The 21,579-nt window shown below is 40.5% G+C and overlaps 1 protein-coding gene across 2 annotated transcripts; it reads left to right on the forward strand.

Annotated features, from left to right (window-relative positions):
- The first annotated feature begins 992 nt into the window (after window positions 1-992).
- Window positions 993-17,715, forward strand: LOC121946724 (la-related protein 4). Of its 2 annotated transcripts, XM_042491445.1 has the most exons (17): window positions 993-1,541; window positions 5,859-5,976; window positions 6,256-6,414; window positions 8,092-8,179; window positions 8,268-8,404; window positions 8,496-8,599; window positions 8,692-8,802; window positions 9,340-9,393; window positions 9,512-9,721; window positions 10,776-10,879; window positions 11,623-11,664; window positions 14,758-14,997; window positions 15,110-15,164; window positions 15,271-15,429; window positions 15,540-15,679; window positions 16,866-17,071; window positions 17,402-17,715. In XM_042491445.1, exons 1-17 carry the CDS (start codon window positions 1,425-1,427, stop codon window positions 17,632-17,634), a joined length of 2,277 nt encoding a protein of 758 aa, XP_042347379.1. In that variant the 5' UTR covers window positions 993-1,424; the 3' UTR covers window positions 17,635-17,715. The 2 variants fall into 2 exon arrangements, with proteins under 2 accessions (XP_042347379.1, XP_042347380.1); XM_042491446.1 differs by lacking the exon at window positions 11,623-11,664.
- Window positions 17,716-21,579: the final 3,864 nt, after the last annotated feature.

The following is a 21,579-nucleotide window of genomic DNA, read 5'->3' on the forward strand; positions in this document are numbered from 1 at the left end:
GTGTGGCCTTACTCTGACAAATATTAAGTCAGCAATAAGGTCAGTAAAGTGTATTTCAAAGTTATGCATTTAATATATCCAACTTTTTTTTAATATAGAAAAGATCTGTCTGAATCCTGTGTATTTTATAACACTGGAACAGAAACAATTATAAATTTATTTTAAGAATTATGTTGGAGATTCTTTAATTCATAAATGCAAATGGAAACCCAGTATCCACCACTTCAAGCATGAACTGAAACTGTTCTTTGAAACACTCAAGGACTGACTATTGTTAGGATTTTATCGATACCAATACCAATATTGATAGCGGTACTGCTCATTGGTATCAACACTTATCGGTACTACTCTCTATAATTTGATGCAGAAAATTAAGACATTACATGTAAAGCTTTGAAAAAACAATTTAAATTACTTTGTTTTTGCCACGAACTGGGCAACTCATTGACTTGTATTACTTCTCATGTGAAGCTGGTTTTTAAAATTGCCTTTGACAAACTATTTTCACAAAGTGACTCCCCTTTCCTGTATGACTTATCATGTTGCTTTTTTTTTTTACTGACAAACTGAGCAAACCTAAAGGTTTCTCTACAAGATAACTTGTTTCCTTTAAATTAAAAACAAACAAACAAAAACACATAACTACAGTCCTTGTTAATTAACTATTATTGTTATTAGGGCAGTTTAAATTTCATTCTCAGCCTAACAAATCCAAAAGCCATCAAGACTATGAGTATCTACAATGCCTTTAAAAGCTCTTTTTATTTTGTGAGTACATGTTCCCTTTTGTTTCTTGTTACTCCTTTAATCGTATTTTCCATCTTTTTATATATATATATATTAATATTAAAAAAAAGGAAATAAAAAAATAATAATATTGCACAAAAAATACAGTAGAAAACTACAGTGTGGATCCGGAAAAGGAAAAGGAAACAGTGTGTGCAGAGGTCACCGAGAGCTCGCGGTGGCAGCCGGGACGTCGGCGGACTGTGTGCCTGCGCTGAGGAAGGGTGCGTGTCCCCAGTGTCCGCTCCGGTCGCCCGGTTAGGAATGCGCCTCACGAACCCGGTGTGTGGTGTAATATTTGACGAGCCGCCAGCGGCGACTGTGGTTTGAAGAGAGTCATGGTTTGGCATCGCTTCTACCATTAGTATCTTAGCGTGCAGGTTTGATTCATTGAGCTAGCTGGCGTTAGCCCGCTCCGTTGATTCATAGCACGCTAGCTCGCTAGCTTCAGTCTGTAGCATACGGTGCTAGCCGGCTAGCTAGCCAGTGAGCTAGTTTGAGTGTGCTGCTGGCCAATCCGGTCCAACAGGAGAGAACCAGACCGACTGCTGAACCCAGCCGCTATTTCGGAAAGAGGAGGTGGTGGCAGGCGGGGGCCGGGAGAACGCGACGGGGTGGAAGTGAGTCAGGAGCGGCTGATGAATTCAGATCAGAGCGGAGAGCCGCCGCTGCTGCAGGAGGAGGCTGATCCCGGACCGAAGACCGGTGCGAAGGACGAGGCTCCGCTGGGGAGCGAGGGAGGGTCAGGCGGCATGGTGAGTGAGGCCTTCTTTAGCTAGCAAGCTAGCTGGCTAAGCGACTCACTGGAGACCTGTTAGCACAGTACGCCCCCCTCTGAGTGATGGGCGATATTCATTAACCAACAGCTAAAATTAACGCAACCAAGACACATTTAAAGCTACCAGGTTTCAGCTTGGCTGTGGCTGTGCGACTATTTGCGTAATCGCTGCCTGATAGTGCTTAATGTTAGTGTGTTATTGACCGTCAGGCAAAAACCCTCAGACCACATACGGCGGCACTTGCACGACCACTAACTTGCAGCCAGGCAGGTGATTTTACACTTAATGTTAGCCACGACGCTGAAGTTAGCTTGCAGTTCGAAGCTCCCGATACCGCAGGAAGATTTCTTTTTCAGCAGAAATCCTCCGTTTTATCACGTTTTCAAAAACAGAATAAAGGTTTCACAAATCTGAAACAATGTTTTTGATAATATTTAGGCTTTCTGGGATAATTTAGTGCAGATCTGTCGTTAGTACAGTGGGTTTTTTTTTTTACAGAGATCAGGCCCAATTTGGTCTGTTTTTGAAACATAATGTAAAATCATATGTTTTTGCGTTTTCACACATGGAATAAAGGTTTCACAAATCTGAAACTGCGTTTTTATCAACTTTAAGCCTCTTTGGGACAAACTTGTCTCGGTTTTACCTGTGAAAATATAATTGTTTTTGACAGAGACCATGTTGAAGATTTCTTCTTTCCAGCAGAAATCTTCCTCTTTTTGAAATGTTACCAATAGGAATAAGATTTTTTTTTTTTTTTTTTTTTAAAAAGTGGAGCTGTGTTTTAAAGTAATGTTCAGCCTCTCTGGGATAATCAAATTTGACTAGTTGAGGTATAGTGGTTTTTGATGTGGACCTGGTCTTATGTGGTCAAAAAAGGAAAAAAAAGGCTGTGAAATCTGCTTTTCTGCGTCTTTACAAGTAGAACAAAGTTTCACAAATCTAAAACTGTGTTTTTATCGACCTTTAGCCTCTCTTGGATCATTTAGTCCAGGTTTGATCTAAATAGCGTGTTATTTTTTCCTAATGTTGTCAACATGTGAAAAATGCAGTGAAATCATCACATTTTGCATTTTCACAAATTGTATCAAGGTTTCTTAAATGTGAAACTATGTTTTTATCAACCTCTAGCCTCTCTGGGATAATGTATTCCAGGTTTGACCTATCTAACCTTAGTGTTTGTTTTTTACAATGTGGTCAACATATGAAAAAAAAGTGAAATCTCCATTTTTGCTTTTTTACAAATATAATAAACGTTTTACGGTTGTGACAGTGGGTTGCAGACAGTGTCGGGGCTTTACCTTAAATGTCTAAAATGCTCTTAAAACAGTAAGATGTGTAAAAAGCCGGTCGTTAAAAAAGTCACTTTTCCCCTTAACTGCTGAATCTGAAGGTACGAATCAAGAGCCAACTTCAGCGTTAGCCAGCGCTCCACTGCAGCCCTAACATACAGCCGGCTAATGCTAGCTTAGCCACTGTAACAAGCAAGCTCATTAAGTAGTTTGCTGAGTAATCATTAGCCTATAAGTTAAGTTATGACACAGCTGTATCTCAGAATAACCGCAGTGGTATTGGGAACGCATAAGTATTGATTGAGTCGTTTTCGATATGAAGACGATCGATGGTTAACGTTACATTATTGGCCGAAGGGTAAACGTTCATTCACTATCTGTTAGCTAATCGCGCCGCTAGCTAACTGAGCTAGCGCGGTGACATGCGTTGCAAATACCTGGCCTGTGCTGCGCAGCCTAGTCAGCTGACATTACTTGGCTCGCCACGGCCTGTAACACAGAAGCATGCATTGTAACCATGTGTCAAGTTGCACGGCACATAAATGTTAGTGCTCCTTTTTAACGACACTGAGGCCTAAACGTGTGGCACACTCATCCTTGTGTACTTGGAGGAGAGAAGTGTCTTGAGGCACATTGTAACCAGCAGCTGTACTTGTCAGGCCGGGTGCTTTGGCTAAACTGGGGGTGGATCTATTAGCAGGAGGCAGGTGACAATGTCAAAAGAAGAAGCTGGTAAATTTGACAGTTATTGGCGTTTCAAAGTTAGTGCACAGCTGTCATCCCCCGCTCTTTGGATGAAACTGTAACCCACAAATCAAGCTCACATCATCTGCAGTACTGTGCAAAAATCATAGGCCACCTTAAACTCTGTTATTTCGGCAAGGTTATAATGATCATGCATTTTTATTTCTCAGTAGTCTCTTTACTTAAATACAACCAGAACATACAGAAAATATGTATACAGAATTGAAAATACATATATTTCAAAATATAACAACTTCAGCAGGCTAAAGTTGCAGGTATTTGGTGTGATCTCCCTTTTTCACTTAGCATGTCCTGAGCACTCTTGGGCAGATAAAATGAGATTTACAACGATAATGTTTTGGTGTGTTTACACCAGGTTTGCATCAAAGTCAAGACATGTCCAAAGCTCAATATTTAATTGTTTGAGCTACCTTTTGTTATGATGGTAAGATACATTCATACTCGGGGTGACTCAATACATCATAACACTAATACAACACATAACAATCAACACAAATTCAAAGACTGTCTAATATATACAGCAGCTCCAAATAATGATTAATCTCTTCAGTAGTTGAGAAAAATAAAAATACCTGGAAACTTATCAACTAAATCACAAGAGAAAAAAATTACATTGCTCAAAGACAATTTCACATCTTCAAAACCATCAAAAGTATATAGTATATATCGTGTTTTACACTATTCCTTGTGTAAATAAATACAGTCTTACCTTTTTGTTAAAACATATTGCATTACTTTCAGAAATCCCCAAACTTGGTAATGAATTCCACGCCAACATTGCTCAATAATGCACTGTCTTCTGTATTAAACTACTGTACATGTTCTCTGTATTCTTTGTATCTTAAAAAAGACACTGGGAAATAAATACATGCATATTCGTATTACAACTTTGCTTAAGCAAATCTATGGTGGCCTAAGACTTGTGCACGGTACTGTACCTCAATTAACACGTACAGTATGTGATCTATTCCTGGCCACAGATCTTTGCAGGGTCAGGGTTTCTCCTGCCAGTCCTCAGCCCTTTTGATATAGGGAGTCAGATCTAATCCTGTAATAACGTGCATCAAAAATATAAATATGTAACTCAAACTACTCTTTTTACATGCTTTCTTTTTCAGCATTTAGCTTTACTCAGCTCTACTCAAAGCTTATAATTTTTCTGCTCCTCGAGGTTAACGGGGTAATAGCCTCTTTTGTCTGCGGGGGATCACGGGGCCCTCTGTGCCATATTTCATTGCACTTCTCTGGTTTCTAATTAGATGTCATGGAGGCCCAATGGTATGCAGGTGTTCCCGCCTTCCTTTGAGTGCACCAGGTGATTTCAGTCAGCGGCCCCCAATATAAGGTTAAAATAATTAGTGAACTCGGCAGGTGTAGTGATGGTCGGGTCTCAGTCCTCACAGTTTGATTCCTTGTTCAACCTGCAAGGTTTGGTTGTTGCTGCCTGTTTTTTGTATGCATGTTGGCGCTGCTGTGATGACGGGTGCACCTTTGCACACGTAATGTCTGTCCAAACAACAAAAGGCAAATTTAATGTCAACACAGTTGTTTGTCATTTTTTATTAGATGAATTTGTCTTATATGGAGTGTTTAACTGTTATTTTGTCTGGTGAGGCATAATGGTGGCTTTAGGCAACTGGTTACTAATTAGGTGGCAACTAGTGCTTTGTTTATTTCATTGATATTTTCCAAGTGTATTTCCATAATTGCGTCACGTTATCATTTTACCCTCAGATTTCTACCTTGATGGCCTTTGCTGTAAAGCCGTCTGATATGTTTCTTTCACACACTGAATTTGTTTGATGCTCAACATTAAATATAAAAAGTAACTCAATGTGTTGATAAACCAAAAAGTGTCAGTGGCTTGACTGGAACGTTGCAAAACACACCATGGACAGCAGCATGTTCAAGATTTGCTGTCTGGGAATGAGTAAGATGCCAAGCAGAGATGAGACGGCAAATCTGAGGTGATTCAGCAAGAATATTAAAAGCATGATGCTCATCATAGTGTAGGTCTCTGTTTCAGATGAAACACAACATTCACATATTCACAAGTCTGCTGGAATATAAACTGTCAAATTCCAGCAGTCTAATTTAGATCGTTGCCAGTTTTAAATGCAAACTATTGCCGCAGTTGTGTCTGTATGTTTAAGATGTTTAATTACACTAAGATAAACTCTGCTTTTACAGTGTTTAAGGAATGAACTCTCCTGGTCTTGCTGTTTCTGCTTTGAAGGTCACCTCTAAGGGCGCCGGTTTGAACCCAAATGCCAAGGTGTGGCAGGAGATGCCTGTGGCCCCCAGCGAGGCTGTTACCAACAGCCCTCATTGGCCCTCCTCAGACATTAGTGAGGGTGAGATTCACTTCCATTTCCCTAAATCATTATCTAATCTGAAAACTGTTTAACATTTCGTGTAATTATATAAATAGACTTTTTTCCACACCTGTATTTATGTTTAAGCTAAATTTTCCCTTAAATTCTTGCTTTTTAGTGTTTAGTGTTTTAACTCTTTTGTTGACATCACCCTATATACAGCTATAAGCCAAACCCTGGGAGACATAAAGACGAGGCGAAGCATCACTGGAAAATAGACGTCTGTTGTTGCTTTTGAACTCTTTACCTTGTTCACAGGTTATTCTGAGCCTTCGTCTGCTGGGTGCAAGCAGTACACTGTGGGATTCACGGCCCTGGATGACAGCAGCTCCACAGCAACAGCTGAGATAGCAGTAAATGGAATGGACCCTCCAGAGTTGGGCTTTTCCCCCGCTGAGTCCACCACGGGGACCTCAGGTCAGTCACGTCACATCACATGCAGTCGTCTCCTCACACAAACTGGCCACAACTAAGGATAACTCTCTTTCATAGCATTTCTTATTTTTTTTTAGTCAGGATGGGATTTAAAACTGTGTGATCTAACGTCATTAACAGTCTCTGCAGCTTAAAGACGATACTGTTTCGCAGTGTTGCCCCACAAATGTGCTTTTTTCACTGCAGCACATTGACCTGTATCCGTGTGCAGGTTTTCATCACCTCACAGGTGATTTTACGGCGTGCTAATCAGCGGTTAGTCTTGGTAGAAATGGATGAAAACCCGCAGACTGCTGGCTCCTCAGGCCACATAGTTAAGTTTACTTTATTGTCCCCAAAGGGATATTTGTCTTGCAGGTGAAACTGGGAACACAGACTTTTTGGCCACACCTAAATGTTATTTGTATTTAATTTACAATGTTCACATGTAAATCCCGTGTTTGACTCAGGGACGATTTACATACTTTCAACGCTTGTTTGACCTGTTCAGCCTGGTTGTCACCTCATACACAAGACCCTTTGCCTAATGAGGTACTTTTAGTTACTATTATCCATCAGACTCCATCCTACACCACTCAGAACGCAACACAATCATATATTTTATTCGTCTTTTCCTGTCTGGGAAATTCTCTTCTGTTGTAATACCCACGCTCCCAGGGGTCATAGTGTATACTGGTATTGACGATAACCATATTTAAAAAGTGAAATTGATTTCATGTTAATAATATATGCATATAATAATAATGTGTAAATAATCCAAAATTTCTGAAATCATTTCCATTTGTTAACATGTTTTTGACAGCTAGAATTCTTTTAAAATTTCCATAGATATTACATTAATGTTATGGTGAATTGTTTTTGCTACGATAGTCATGTGCTAAAAATCTGATGTCGTCCTAGTCCTGCAGACCACCATGCCATTCAGTATGCCAGAAAATTATTTTTTATGTCCCAGGACATAGCATGTTAAATGCAGTATGCAAAAAATACGAGGATGTCCTACTCTGCATTCAGCTGCATTTTACAGTATGCAAGCCCGCATGCTTTCTGGGTCTTCTGACCCACAATCCTCTACTTAGCAGATATGTCGCGTTGCTCGGGCCACAGATAGATGACAACTCGCACTACAGACTGCGACGGTTATATGAGCTAGAGGGTCAAAGTTCAAGGAGAAAATGTTATGTGTTTCGACTGTATGCACACTCCATGTAACAGTTTGAACTTTGGTATGACATCTGCAGAATGTAATGAAACTAAAAAGGAAACGTGTGCAATTCAGAATGCAGCGTCTGTTTCATGGGCATAGTTATTAAATACTACTCGCATGACGTGCATATTACTACATATCAAAAGATAATGAGGCAGTTTATAAGTTTACACTGTAGAGTCACGCTCAGCGTATCTCTTGCGATCGAGTGATAAAGAATTTGTGGTTGCGATGATGTGACCGCTGTACATAATGCTTCGGTTTGAACTGCCAACTGAGACGTAACTAAAAATCCTGGCTTGAGGACAACCCTGTCAATGATAAATCTTCATTTAATACTTCTGACGGTGTCACCAAACACTGAACATTACAGGCATAATAAAAGTGGACTTCATGAGCGGTTGTATTTGATCACTATTGACTTGGTTTTTTTTTTTTTTTTTTTTTTTCAGTGGATTCCAAAACTGAAGAACGATCTCCGATCTCTTCTGAGAATCTACGAGAGTCTCTTAAGAAAGAGCTGGAGTTTTATTTCTCTAGGTAAGAGACTAGCACTCAAACCACCTTTTTTATACTGCCGAATCTGAGGAGAGAAAGCTAATCTGCATGGATTTGTTTTGTGATTCAGAGAAAACCTCTCAAAGGATTTGTACCTGATGTCCCAGATGGACAGCGACCAGTTTGTCCCTATTTGGACTATAGCCAGCATGGAAGGCATCAAAGTCCTCACCACTGACATGGACCTCATCCTGGATGTGTTGAGATGTAAGTGTTGAAGTTTAAGGTGGTTGTGTGTTAAAATGAGCTGCATGCATCTGTATTGTGTCTATATTTAAATACCCTGAATTCCTGTCAGCCTCTCCGATGGTACAAGTGGACGAGAAAGGGGAGAAAGTGCGTCCTAATCACAAGCGATGCATCATCATCCTGAGGGAGGTCCCTGAGACCACACCTGTCGAGGTAAAGCTAAAGTGTGCCTGCACTTAGCAATGAATGCTGCACAGTTGCTGTTTATCTGAAGAGTGACATCATTCTTTGTGTCTAACTCACAGGAAGTGGAGTCACTATTCAAAAATGACAACTGTCCAAAAGTGATAAGTGTCGAGTTTGCACACAACAACAACTGGTACATCACATTCCAATCAGACACAGACGCTCAACAGGTAATGCATTCTCCCCCCGCACTGTCCGAATTATGTATATTGTAGAAACTATGTCACTTCGTTTGGCTTTGATTTACAAAGATACTTTTCAAAACTTCTTAGATTAGATATATAAGACAACAGTTCCTTATCTGATTAAAAGTACGTAATTAATTTGATTATTTGAGCAAAATATATACATAAAATGATTTGGCTCAAAAACCACCCTTTTAAGTGTTATAGATACTGATTTTAAAATATACTTAAATTTAAAACTCATCAACATTTAATTAACAAAGACGATAACATTATTTAGACATTTTAGTTTCATTCCGTCTTTATAAGCAGACCATGAAGGTTTTTGTTATGTTTATTTCCTTGACATTTTTTTCATTATGCAACTGAATTGATTTTGATCCTGAAATATTGTTATACAACCTCTATTCTGAAAATGTTGAATGTATGTATTGAAGGTGTCAAAGTTTGAGGAAGATGAGGGGGTGATTTTGTTGAATTGCCTTTTGAATCCTTATATTTAAATGACTTACGCTCCCACAGGCATACAAGTATTTAAGAGAGGAAGTAAAAACATTTCAGGGAAAACCCATCATGGTGAGTAAAATCAAAATTTTTATGTTTTTTAATTTTACATTTTGGAAAGGCCTGTTTTGTGAAGTCGTTTTTTGGTTATTTCACTTTGTGCTGTTTTCTTGATTTTCCATGCCGACAGGCCAGGATAAAGGCCATCAACACATTCTTTGCGAAGAATGGCTACCGTAGCATGGACAGCAGCCTGTACGCTCAGCAGTCCCAGAGCCAGTCCCAGTACAGCTCCCCGCTCTACATGCAGCACGTCTACCCCCAGCAGCAGTACCCAGTCTACGGCATCGTACCTCCCACCTGGACGCCTTCGCCCACGCCGTATTTTGAAACTCCTCTGGTGAGACACACTGCACTCACACTGCTATGATGCAGTCACACAAACACAAACCGACTCTGCAGTTCACCCTTTGGGCACCTCAGTTGAAAACATTCTCATGCTTTGTCATCATTAAATGTGTAAAAAGTGATGCAGATAATAAACCTTTTATAGCTTGGAAATTTTTAAATTAGCACCATTATAACATATTGTCCCAGTAAAACCTCTTCAATCCTGAAAATCTCAATCTGTTTTCAGAAGTTTGATTGATATTCAAGATAATTTACAGTACTACTCTTCCACCACTGAAAGCTTATTTCAGCTTCGCTCAGAGCAAATGAGCAGAACCTCTCAACCTGCCCTAAACTCACATTTAAACATCCAACAGCAGTGGACTGCCTCGGCACAATCTGCTCTCTCATTTACATCCATCAGATGTTGAAATATGCTTCCAGCTGATCTTAAAACATGCACAGGCTCTTCATCCTGCGGTGCAAAAAAATGCATATTGAGCAACCAGTCGTGTCAACATCAATTTGACTTATTCTGGGTTTTAATTGGAATAAATTGTAGTTTTATATGTGCACTGGATGAGTGTGCAGGTATTTATGTTGATGTGTCCTTGTAGATTTGTTTGTATAAGGGAGTATGTTGTGGTGTTGCATGTAAATGAATGTTTTCAGTGTCTGGTGATTGCTCTGTGCTAATAATAAAAGCCGCAAGTCATGCACCAACAGAAGTCTTTCATCACCCAAAAATAAAAAGCATAATTGATTGTTAGTCTTTGCTATCTTGTTTGTTGTAACGCCTGAAGAGAAATGCATCAAGTGAATTTAAATGAGTCTTTTCCCTTCTTGCAGTTTGAATTGTCAATAGACAAACACACAGTATTTTGCATAACATCAAGATGGTCAAATATGCTGAATTTTTCTTAACACTTCTTGCACTTACAGGAAATTTATTTTCAGGTCAGGTCGTTGTGGCAGCAGCTAAATAAATAAATCGCCAAATTTTATTTAAATACTGCATAAAATTGGGTTTGTAAATAGTCTTTGTTTTTTTTTTTCTTGTGCAGGCACCATTTCCCAACAGTAGCTTTGTGAATGGATTTGGCTCTGCGGGACACTACAAAACTGGCTCCAGTTCTCTTAATATCACTCGCCCATTCAACAGAAACCGGTAAGGAATTCTTTTTTCCAGATGCCATCTGTTAATTTGAGTTGTTTTGTCTAGTTTTGGCTTAAAGGTTCAGTGTGTAAGATTTATGGGGATTTAGTGGCATCTTAACAGTGAGGATAGCAGCTGAACCAGCTGAAACTCCTCCCATGTGCCAGGTATGAAGGCAGAATTCCTCCAGCGTTCATTGTTCAGCAGGTTTTTTACAGGATTTGAATTATCTACAGAGCTCTCTTCCTCTTTAAAAAAAAAAAAAAACAGACCAGGTGATTAAAACACTGAATAAAGCAGTTTAACAGTTAAAAAAAAAAATCAGATTTCCGACGATGGCCAACATGAAAACTTGAATGGCCACATCTAGAGCCAGTGTTAGGTTTGTCCATTCTGGGCTACTGTAGAAACATGGCTGTGAAACATGGCAGTCTCCATGGACGAGGACCCGCTCATGTGGACATAAATGTCTCATTCTAAAATAACGCCAAGCAGTTGATTACACACCAACAAATCATACTTTTTAACATTATTTCATTTCTGTCCATAGATCCCCCTAAACCCTAAACACTGAACCTTTAAATATAACTCTGGTATTTGCATAAACATATTCAAATTGGTATATTTTACCACTTGTCATTGTTTGCATGATGAACTGTGAACATCAGATCATCTGCAGTTAACTTTTGTTTCAAGATAATGTAACCTCACCAGGGAATTGTTCTTCCCTCCCTGTCTTCTTACTGTCCCCACAGTGTCCCCCTCTATTCAAGAAAGAATGTAATAAATGCCTTCAGGTACCACTGCTATACTGTACAATAAGCTTCATCGCTACCCTCATCTCTTACCATACTGCTACAGCCAAATGACTAAATCCATAACCGGGCCCATGCCTTCTGCCAGTCCGACTTTTATGACCATGTCCTTTTCATCAGTGTGTAAATGTTTGTTGCCAGGTAATGGACATCCTGGATTTGTCATGTCATTTGATAAATGTAGGGTTGCCGACTAAATGGCAGCAGCTGCTATCTGATTTTGAGCACCTGCCTTTTCCAGTTACGACCTTGTTGGCTCCAAATTGTCGTCCTTGTATTGACATTACATGTAACAGTTTCTCTCCATCACAACTAACCACCCATTTTATTTATTCATTGTTTTTATTGCTGCTTTCTACGTCAGTGATTGCATTACATGTCATGTTGTTAATTGCTTTAACAAAAAAAGAAATGCTGACAGTTTGGAGTTGAGTCTGGGTCAGGTAGCTGTCAAGCTTTAATCCGTATGCTTTACATCTTTTGCAAAGAGGTGATTACTTTGTGAGTTTGTTTATATATATATATATATTTTTTTTTAATTTAAAAAAAGCAGCTTCACAAAGAAATATCTCACTGGACTCCTTTCAAGTCAGGCCCAATGATGAGATCAAGATGCGCATAGAGGGAAACCAGGGAGTGGAGTGACTGGCTTTGGTTCTTTCTTTCTCCTCCTCATCTTCTCCTGATCTTTTCTTTTTTCTCTCTGTCCTTCCCTCCCAAAGTCAGGAGCTTCACTCGCATCCCGATGAGCGTTCAGATTATGAGATCTGAGGGTCAAAGACTCATGACAAGATCAGTCCATGTGAATCATGCTGCTCGGTCTCTGACAAGCAGTAGCCCTTTTTACACAGAGATGGTGCTAACGCCACCTTTGCATTTTTAAACACAGGATCAGCGGCAGCATCATGCGGATCCCTCGTGTGTGGTTATAGACAGCATGCCAGCGTTGCCGAAACTGAGTCGTGGCATTTAACACAACGGCATCTGCCTCTAGTGTGACAGCTAGACAAGCAGCTCAGATACCCGCACCGCAGGCTGCCCATTTTACATAGACCTTGATTCAGCGGTGTTGCTACCTTTTGTTGCAGGCTTAAAGGCGAGACATCTCTGTCCTTCCCATTACACACGATCGTACCGTTTATACAGAACGGTGATCTGGCATAATAACGCGATTTAACACAACAGCAACAGGTGGTGTACAAAGGGCTAATATCTGTGTCAGAGCCTATTTATGCTGCCATAAGACATTAGTAGCCTGTCTAGGTCCAACATGGGCATTGTCAGCTCTTCTGAACATCTTTGGTTGTAGCTTCCAAATGTACAGTATGTTGACTTCAAAGTCTTCAACCAGTCATGAGCAGAAATGTAATCCCCTCACCTCCCCTGCATGTCTTACCCTGAGGACACAGCATGCTGTCTTATTCCTCCAGCAAACTGAACACAAGTGTTCACAAGTGTTTCCTTTGAACTCATTTCGCTGCTTCAGCCTCAGTTATCTGAAAATTGTTGATGGACCCACAACAAATAGCTTTTTTTAAATATATATATATAGGCTTGTTACTGTCTGTTCTAATTCCTGTCACATCAGCACTGTGATTACAGTGCAGTTCTCTGTATGTAATGGCATTAATGTCCAAGCACAAGCTCCCATTATAGGACCATACAGTGGTTTAACATGTCATAGCCCATTCAGTTAGATTTGCATTGCCGTAATACCTGCTGAACATTTTCCACGGCATCAAGTTATCAGTGGCACATACACATATGTGGCCTGATACCAGATTGTCAACTTGTTACACTCTGTTCCCGTCTTCACTCGGACATTTCATCCACTCTAACTTGATTCCCTAAACAGTCAGAAACCTACGTTTGCATCAGAATCATCATTCTCAGTCCACTCTTCTCCGTAGCCGTGTCAACATGCCCGTTTTTAAAGTAACCATACCATACTTCATCACAAAACAGACTCAAAACTGTAAAACTAAAATTCCTTCAAGAATCATCATCGTCAGCCATTGTTTATTCAGGGAAATTTGACTGAGCTTTAAGCTCTTTTACAGCAATGCCCTGAATTCACATTCAGTGGGCCAAGAATGGACGCTTTAAAGGAATACTTAACCCACAAAGTGACCATTTGTGCATCAAGTCATGGCTTGTTACCTTGAAATTGTGAAGAAAACCTTTTTCCCACATACGGAAAACGCCAAACATGTTGATCGAGGACGACATTTGACAACAGCAAAAGTTCATCAGAACATCAGTTTACAAACACTCACACATTTTGTGCAGTATAATCCAGGTCTCATTTATCCTGTCGCATGTTCATTACTTCCCAAACACACACATTCTCACGAGAAAAACCTTCAGCAGTGAGCACAACAGTCTCACTACAGTCTCACGTTCAGTTCAGTGTAAACGGTAAGCATACGGCTGGATAAATGAGACTTGGGTTGTACTGCATCAGTTGTGTGAGTTTATAAACAGATGCTTTGCTGTTAAATGCGTTCAATTAATAGATAAATGTTGGCCATTTTTGCGGAGGCACGTGAGAGAAATGTTTTCTTCACAAAGTCAAGGCGACATGGCACGACTTAAATGAAACAGATGGTCATTTTGTGGGTGAAATACTCCTTCAAGGTTTCTGTGAACAATAATTTCATGTGTTAAAGATTTCGGTATTTACAACCTTGCGCTCCTCCTCCATGCCCGCCAAAATCACATTAGCTTTAGAGGCAGCTGGATCTGTGAAAATCGTGAGACTCCAGTCCTGCCCCTGAATAGCGACCACTGTAGAAACAGTATAGCTAAATCTTTACCGGTTGGCACATTTCTGCCGTTGCATGACAAACAATATCACGCGACCCTAGTTAGAATCATTTGCTGCATGTTAATAGACTTGGCATGTAAAAACCACCAGTATGGTCAGTGTAACTCCTCCTGAAGTTAAGGCCCCATTGCAAAAATTAGCCCCACAAGCAGAAAGCTCTACAGGAAACACTGGTTACTAGTATGTGGTGAGAGTATTTTGAACTTAATATTGACCTTACTCAATTTCACCTTTCCACTCTGCAACAGAAACCATGTGAAGCCCCAGGTGAGGACAAGTGAGGTGACCTCAGCGTCTGTAACTCCTGTCCCCTTGGAGAGCCTGACTGGACTCCGCAGCCCGCAGCCTCCCGCTCCCGTCGTCCCTGCTGCCACCACCACTAACCCAGTCCAGACAGCCTCTGACCTGAGCTCAGCGTTCTCACATCTCTCCTCTTCTTCCTCGTCTTTGGACCCCAGTGACGACAGTGGCATAGCTGGACGCGGAAGGTAGATCTATTTCACCTGGCTGCAATGGCGGCTGCTCATTGGCTTTGACTACACTGGTGACAATTGACTGAGTGGCTGCTGACTTTTTTTTTCTAATTTATTTGCATTTCAGACGGAGCACAACCTACAGAGGGACACGGAGAAGGCGAGAAGACGAACGGGTTGCGGTAAATTGCAGTTATGATGTTGCCCTCGAACTTGTATGCTGTAGTAAAGCGTGAACCCTCTTGTGATCTTTCTGTTTATTGGCGCCATTTCAATTTCCTCTCTCAGAGGCCTGTGCCGTTAGCAGAGGTCAAGGTTTCTCCACCCAAGTTTGACTTGGCAGCTACCAATTTCCCACCTCTTCCTGGCTGCGTGGTCAGCACACAGGGGGAGCCAGTACTAGAAAACCGGATGTCAGATGTTGTACGCGGTTTGTACAGGGACAAGGTAAGAGGACATAAAGACTATAACAGCTTATAAATATGAAACTGCATAAAGAGAATTGTTGAGAGGGGGGTGTCAGAGGTGTAATGTGCATTCCTCCTTGCTTTTTATAGACAGAACAAGCCAATAAAGACGCCACTGTGAGTCCAGGTTCAGGCCAACCCCAAGTCGCAGAGGAGGCTGTGGCTGTCTCGAGTCCTGCCCTGGCAGCAGCGAAAACCGCTACACAACCACTTGGACCCTCAGCTCCTGGGTACGACGGTCTCAATAACTACAATAAAGAATATTTGTATTAGCAGGGTTTCCACGGATCCTTAAAAAGTCTTTAAGAGGCACTGACTTACTTAACTGATTTAAATATCTTAAGTCAATCTTTCAAAAGTCTTTAAAAAATTGGGACATGAGAAGTAGTATTTTATAAATCGTTTCTTCTGATGTTGCGTAAAAAAAAAAAAACATCCATATGGTGGTGACATCCATTTTTTGTTAAATCATTTCCCAAATTCCTCTTCTTAAACTCACCAATAAAAATCTAGGCAGTGGGATCTCAAGAGCAGTGAAAAACACAAAATTGGCAAGAATAATGAATATTCCCAATTCAGCTGGTAAACCAAATAGATTACTTTAATACAGTATGTTCATTTTCTTCCATGTGGTCCACTTCAAACAAATAAATAAATTGGTATAGATAATCTAACATTTTCACAGGAAAGCACAATAAACATTTGGGCAAAATTGTCCTTCAGTTGGTTATTGTAAAATTGGTCTCAAATTTCATTCCAAGTGGTAATAAAAATGTCTTTACTACTTATAAGTCTTAAAATCTAACCTGCCTTCAACTGTAGAAACCCTGCCTTCAGTATAAAGACAGAGGATTTCACTCAGCCATATGAGTTGTGCTCTGGATGTGTGAACGTTTTCCTCCCAGTCCTCACTGACAACAATCACACTCTCGAAGTTGTCCCACCCTCTGCTGGTCCGAGTGGGTCTGATCCAAAACTGTCTTCTGGAGGACCAAATTAAATTGGGTGCAGCAGATGGCTGCCTTTGTCCATGACGTGGTGCAACAGTACTAAGTTTAAGAGTAAAATAGTCATTAGACCAAGCAGTGCTGACAAAATGTAAGCAGACCTGTAGTCAGTTGTTTCAGGCTCATGTTCATTACACAGCAACAGTTGACATGCACCAATCTAGGAGATGATGTCGTCTGATCTGAGCATTTAGGAAGTTTTGAAAAATTGGCACCTTAGAAGGCGTTTAACAAAATGTTCTGTTTTAGTGACCTTAAATGATGTTTGCATGTGGAAGAGAGGCCAAAATGTAGAGAGAAATTTGTTTTCAAAACTATCTGTTTACATGTAGACGGGGTGTTTTGTCTAAAACACCTAACAAAACTAAAAAAAATGTTATTTGAATGTCTGAAACTCTTGTTCTGACAGTATCCCCCGTCAGGAGAAGAGGGTTGAACGGGCAGAACCACCGCCTCCAAAAGTGGCTCCACGCACACCTGTTCAGTCTACTGTAACCCCAACCCCCACCACGCAGCCTGTGCCTAGCTCCAGGCCTCAGCCCTCTGCTGCCTCCACGCCAGTGGCACCCAGCACGCCGGCCCCTGCTACAACCCCTAACCCCCCCCCCCACACAGGTCAGAGGCTCGTTCTTTGTACTGACCGCCTGCACTCGAGCAGAGTTGTCTTCCCGATGATGAGAACTTTTGCGCATAGAGGGAAGTGAGGAAGTGGACTGACTGGCTTTGGTTCTCTCCCTCCTCTCTAGCTGTCACTCTTCCTCTTTGTCTCTGTCTTTTATCTCCGTCTGGTCTTTCCCACCAAATGTCCAGGATGTTCACTCCCACCCCGATGAGCGTTAAGATTATGAGATCTGAGGGATGACGAGGGAAATCATTAAGTGAATTATTGGGGGTCTGTGTGACATCCTTTTTTTAAAGGTGTGCTTTTTCCCTGCTTTGGTTCAGGAGCCACGGAAGCTCAGCTACGCCGAGGTGTGTCAAAGGCCACCAAAGGACCCTCCGCCCGCGGCCCCCGCCCCAGCTTCCTCAAGCACCGCGACGGGCCAGCCGTTGCGCGAGTTGCGCGTGAACAAGGCAGAGGAGCCGGGCTCCAGCAGCAGCAGCGCTGGAGACAAGCAAGAGAAAAACCACGACAGGGAGGGAGGATGGGAATGCAAGGAGAGCCGACCACCACGTGAACGTGACTCTCAAGGCTACTATCGCAGCAATGGCCCCAGAGGAGCTGGGGGCCTCAAGTTTCGGGACCAGAGGCGCCCGCCTCCGGCCCGACGCAGCTCCCCCCAGGGAGGCTACAGGCACACTGGCAAAGAGCAGAATATCCCACCAGTATCGCCAAAGTAAAAAACTTGATATGAATAGAAAAAAGATGTATGAATATATACATGGATATATATAATTATATAAAAATGAATAACATAAAAGCAACAACATTATGGTAGCCACCTTTCCCCCCTGGAACTTGTCCACAGAAAAGCTTTTAAAATGACAATAAGACCGGGACATCCAGGACTAATGGGCAAAATGACACCTGAAGAACTTTTTACGAGTGATTTGAAAAGGAAACAAAAATCATGTTTGGCCTCCAGCATTATGCTTAAAAGATTTTAAGTGCGATTTACCTGGAGGTCATCTCATTTATGCTCTGCTAGGGAGAGGTGGGATGCTGGGCCGCGTAAATGGCCCTCTACCTTCTTTTGAATTTAAAGAATAGATGTCTGCAAGAACAATATGCACTAAGAAGAAAAGAACATGCATATATGTCATGTACATATACAAAGATATCACTAACACGCAATGAGACATCAGTTGTTTTTTTCTTGTGTGCTTAGGTTTGCAAGTATGACTGAAGGGTTGACTGATGTCTGTGTATGCATTGATTGTTAAGCAACATGATTGAAGTGCTACAGTGTGCTGTTGCACGGATGTAATGAAATGGATGATTTTTGATTTTTACATCAGAGACCGAGTCATTGTCCCGAAACTGGACAGTGTAGTCTTCTAATGTATATTAATGAAATGTGTTCTATGGTGGTATTTTGATCCTGGTTCATAATTGGCTTAAATTGTATCAGTCGGATATCAGAAACTGTCGATGTACGCCGCAGTCAGATGTGTGGTTTTGTTTGAAGCCGAAATCCACTTTGGGGTGCTCACTGGCCTGTTAGCCGCGGTGAACCTGCTAGCCTGGTCCAAAGTTTTTCACGTTGAGTTTTATCTCCATCTTTCTGAACCGTTTTTTGGGGGTTAACCCACTCTTGACGGACTCAGAACATTGTCATGTTGATAATCAGTCAGGTTCTCTGTTTACATGTTTGTTTTGATAGTAGGATGATGTTTTCCACGAGAGAGAAGAGACTAGGTTTATGAGATTTGACTGTTCAGTGCGCCTGGTGGTTTAGGTGAGGTTTGGCTTTTCTACATCATCACAGGATATCCAGGTTAAGCTTATATCTGTGAATTGTTCTTAACAATGGCATAGTGTCAAAAATAGACTGAGCAGTGCTGTTAGCTGAAGATGATAGCTACATGATGTTTGGCAGCCAAGTCGTTGGTAGAAAGAAAATTGGAACATTTTCACGTGCTATGTGCCAGCTGCCTACTATCATAGTGTGTGCTAGGATAAAGTTTTGATTTTTACTGACGAGGTCTGCTAAATAATGTAGTCTTTGGGAAACCTTTGGCCCAGTAAAACTGGATTTTGAAGAAGCTGTAGGGGTGTAGTTGCCTATGCTATATTGTGGTAACCCTTCACTAGAAAATGTGTGGGAGAATGTAATTGTTCTAGTACTGAATTTACAGAGGGAGGCTTTTGACAGCAGGTATCCACCAGATTGTTTTGTGCTTTTAGGGTGAGTTTGCTGTTTATTTTTCTGTTTTCTTTCCTTTTTTTTTTAATTTTGAAAAACAAACGATTGACTTAGAATTTGAAGTTTGACTCACTGTATGTATTGCTTTTTAAATTTATTTATTTTAATTCTGATGCACAACGCTTTTCTCCCAATCTTGGTAGGCTGGTTTCCCCAAAGTTGTGTGAAATCGCATTGGCAAAATAAAATCACGCATATGACATTTATATACCGTTGGACATGTCAGCTGAGAGAAAAATACTTGATGCATTGACTTTGGGTTTAATAATGCAGTAAAATGAGTAACCAATCACTGGGGCTGTTATTTCTTTTTCATTAATGAGTATGAGCAGCTAGTGATTTAGTATAATTAAATAAATGCACTAACTTGTTTTTAAAAAGAATCTTACTCATGAGTAATGTGAAATCATTTTAGAAGCATATGGTTGATGTTGACAGGCTTGCAAATACCTACAGGAACCCCGCCTCCATCTGTTTGGGTTTTTTTCTGTTAATTTGGGTTGGGGTGGCAAAAAAGGAAATATAGTAATGGATCAACCAAGTGTTTGAGACACAATCCTAGAACTGTATGAAATGTCACCAAAAATAAATTATTTTGATTTGGCTTTCCTGTGTCACATTTCTTTGTGCTGTCTTGGGTTTCGTTTGCAAATCAATGCACACCCGTGGTTAAATATGCAGTGTTTTATATTAATCAGCAGTGATGTCCAAGTATTGTAAGGCAGTGGATATTCAGATCCAGGCCTTCCAAATTGCTGTCTTCCAGGTAAAGTGTCATGTTTTGTGTGGTTTGAGGCATTTTGTGCATTTTGGTCTTATGTTCATGTGTAATCATCTATTGATTCTAGAATATTTATCAATATCAGGATGCAGATGGATAATCAAGTAATTATTTATAAAAGAATTTAAAAATCACTTGTGTCAACTTTTGCTCCTCATAGGTGAGGATTTGCTGCTTTTCTCTACGTTACATATTCATGTAAATTGAATATCAGAGTTTTGCACTGTTGATGACAACAGTCAGTTTGATGCTGCAACTTAGGGACTGTATATTATTTGTTGAAGTAGGAGGGGGTTGGTGTGTGACTTTTTTCTTTATATCATGAACCTCCCCGGAGCTACTGATACTTTAGCTCGATTCTGAGTGACTAGGGGGAAATGGATGACCCTCTCTTCACCAGAAAAAAAAACATTTTTCAGTTTCTGGCTGTAATAAATGTTGTTATTTTGGAGATGTTTTAGGAAAATGTGCCTTTAAGGTCCACTGGTGGGTTTTGGTGTTCTGAGGGTATTTACAAAACAGTACAAAATACAACTATGGAATGCCCCCTCCCTTAGCCAAAGTCTAAATAAATAATGCACTCACCAGTGCTGGAAAAAAAAAGATCTGCTTCCCTTGTTTAGCACCACTACGATGGAGCATAAGGGATATGTTAAAGGCAAAAAAAAGTTAGATTTTGAGAATAAAGTCATATTATTCTGAAAATAAAGTCGTAATTTCAAGAATAAACTCATAATATTAAGAAGATAAAGTTGTTGTTTTACGAGAATAAAAGTCATCATTTTATGAGAATAAAGTTGTAATATTATAAGAATAAAGTCGTAGTTTCACAGGAGTTTCACGTGGTTGCCAAGAAGGCTGCCAGTGCTCTTGCATGTTTTATAGTTTATGTATGTTTATTTCAATAATATAAAATCCCCTTTCTCATAAAATTACAACTTTTTTCCAGTAAAGTTACAACATTTTTTCTTGTAATATCATGACTTCATCCTTGTAATATTATGGTCTTCTTCTCATAAAATTATTTGTACTCATAAAACTACAAATTTATTTTTGTAATATTCCGACTTTTTTTTTTTAATAAAATGATGACTTTATTCTCGAAGTCTCAAAAAAAAATGTTCACTGTAGCCCTAAAACTCCGTAGCACCGCCCCTCCCCCACGATAAATAACGAGCAGTCCCTTATCACGGCTGTTTTCACTCTTTTCTGACATTTTGTGTCCACGGTCCCAGACTAAATATAAAACTATGCCTTGAGAAGCTGTAAACATTAATATTGATAGTTTTGTGTAGGCCTGGCTGCCCACCAGGCCTTGACTGTCACTCCTCGATGATTTGTGAGGCCACTTGTTCCACTGTACCTTAACATGGTCATGAGCTCGAGGTATTCACGGCATGCCGTTGGATGGCTGCGGTGCGGACATACATGACTATTTTTGGAAAGTAAGTACTCTCGGTAAAGACGTCTCCTAC

The sequence above is a fragment of the Plectropomus leopardus genome, chromosome 8, assembly GCF_008729295.1.
Source record: "Plectropomus leopardus isolate mb chromosome 8, YSFRI_Pleo_2.0, whole genome shotgun sequence".
In the NCBI taxonomy this organism is placed as follows: Eukaryota; Metazoa; Chordata; class Actinopteri; order Perciformes; family Serranidae; genus Plectropomus; species Plectropomus leopardus.

Excerpts from the sequence above, each read along its gene's own strand:
- LOC121946724 (XM_042491445.1), top strand. The coding sequence starts at position 1,425 with ATGAATTCAGATCAGAGCGGAGAGCCGCCGCTGCTGCAGGAGGAGGCT. Across the intron at positions 8,180-8,267 it reads CTGGAGTTTTATTTCTCTAG|AGAAAACCTCTCAAAGGATT; the intron begins GTAAGAGACTAG and ends TTTGTGATTCAG. Across the intron at positions 10,880-11,622 it reads CGCCCATTCAACAGAAACCG|TGTCCCCCTCTATTCAAGAA; the intron begins GTAAGGAATTCT and ends CTGTCCCCACAG.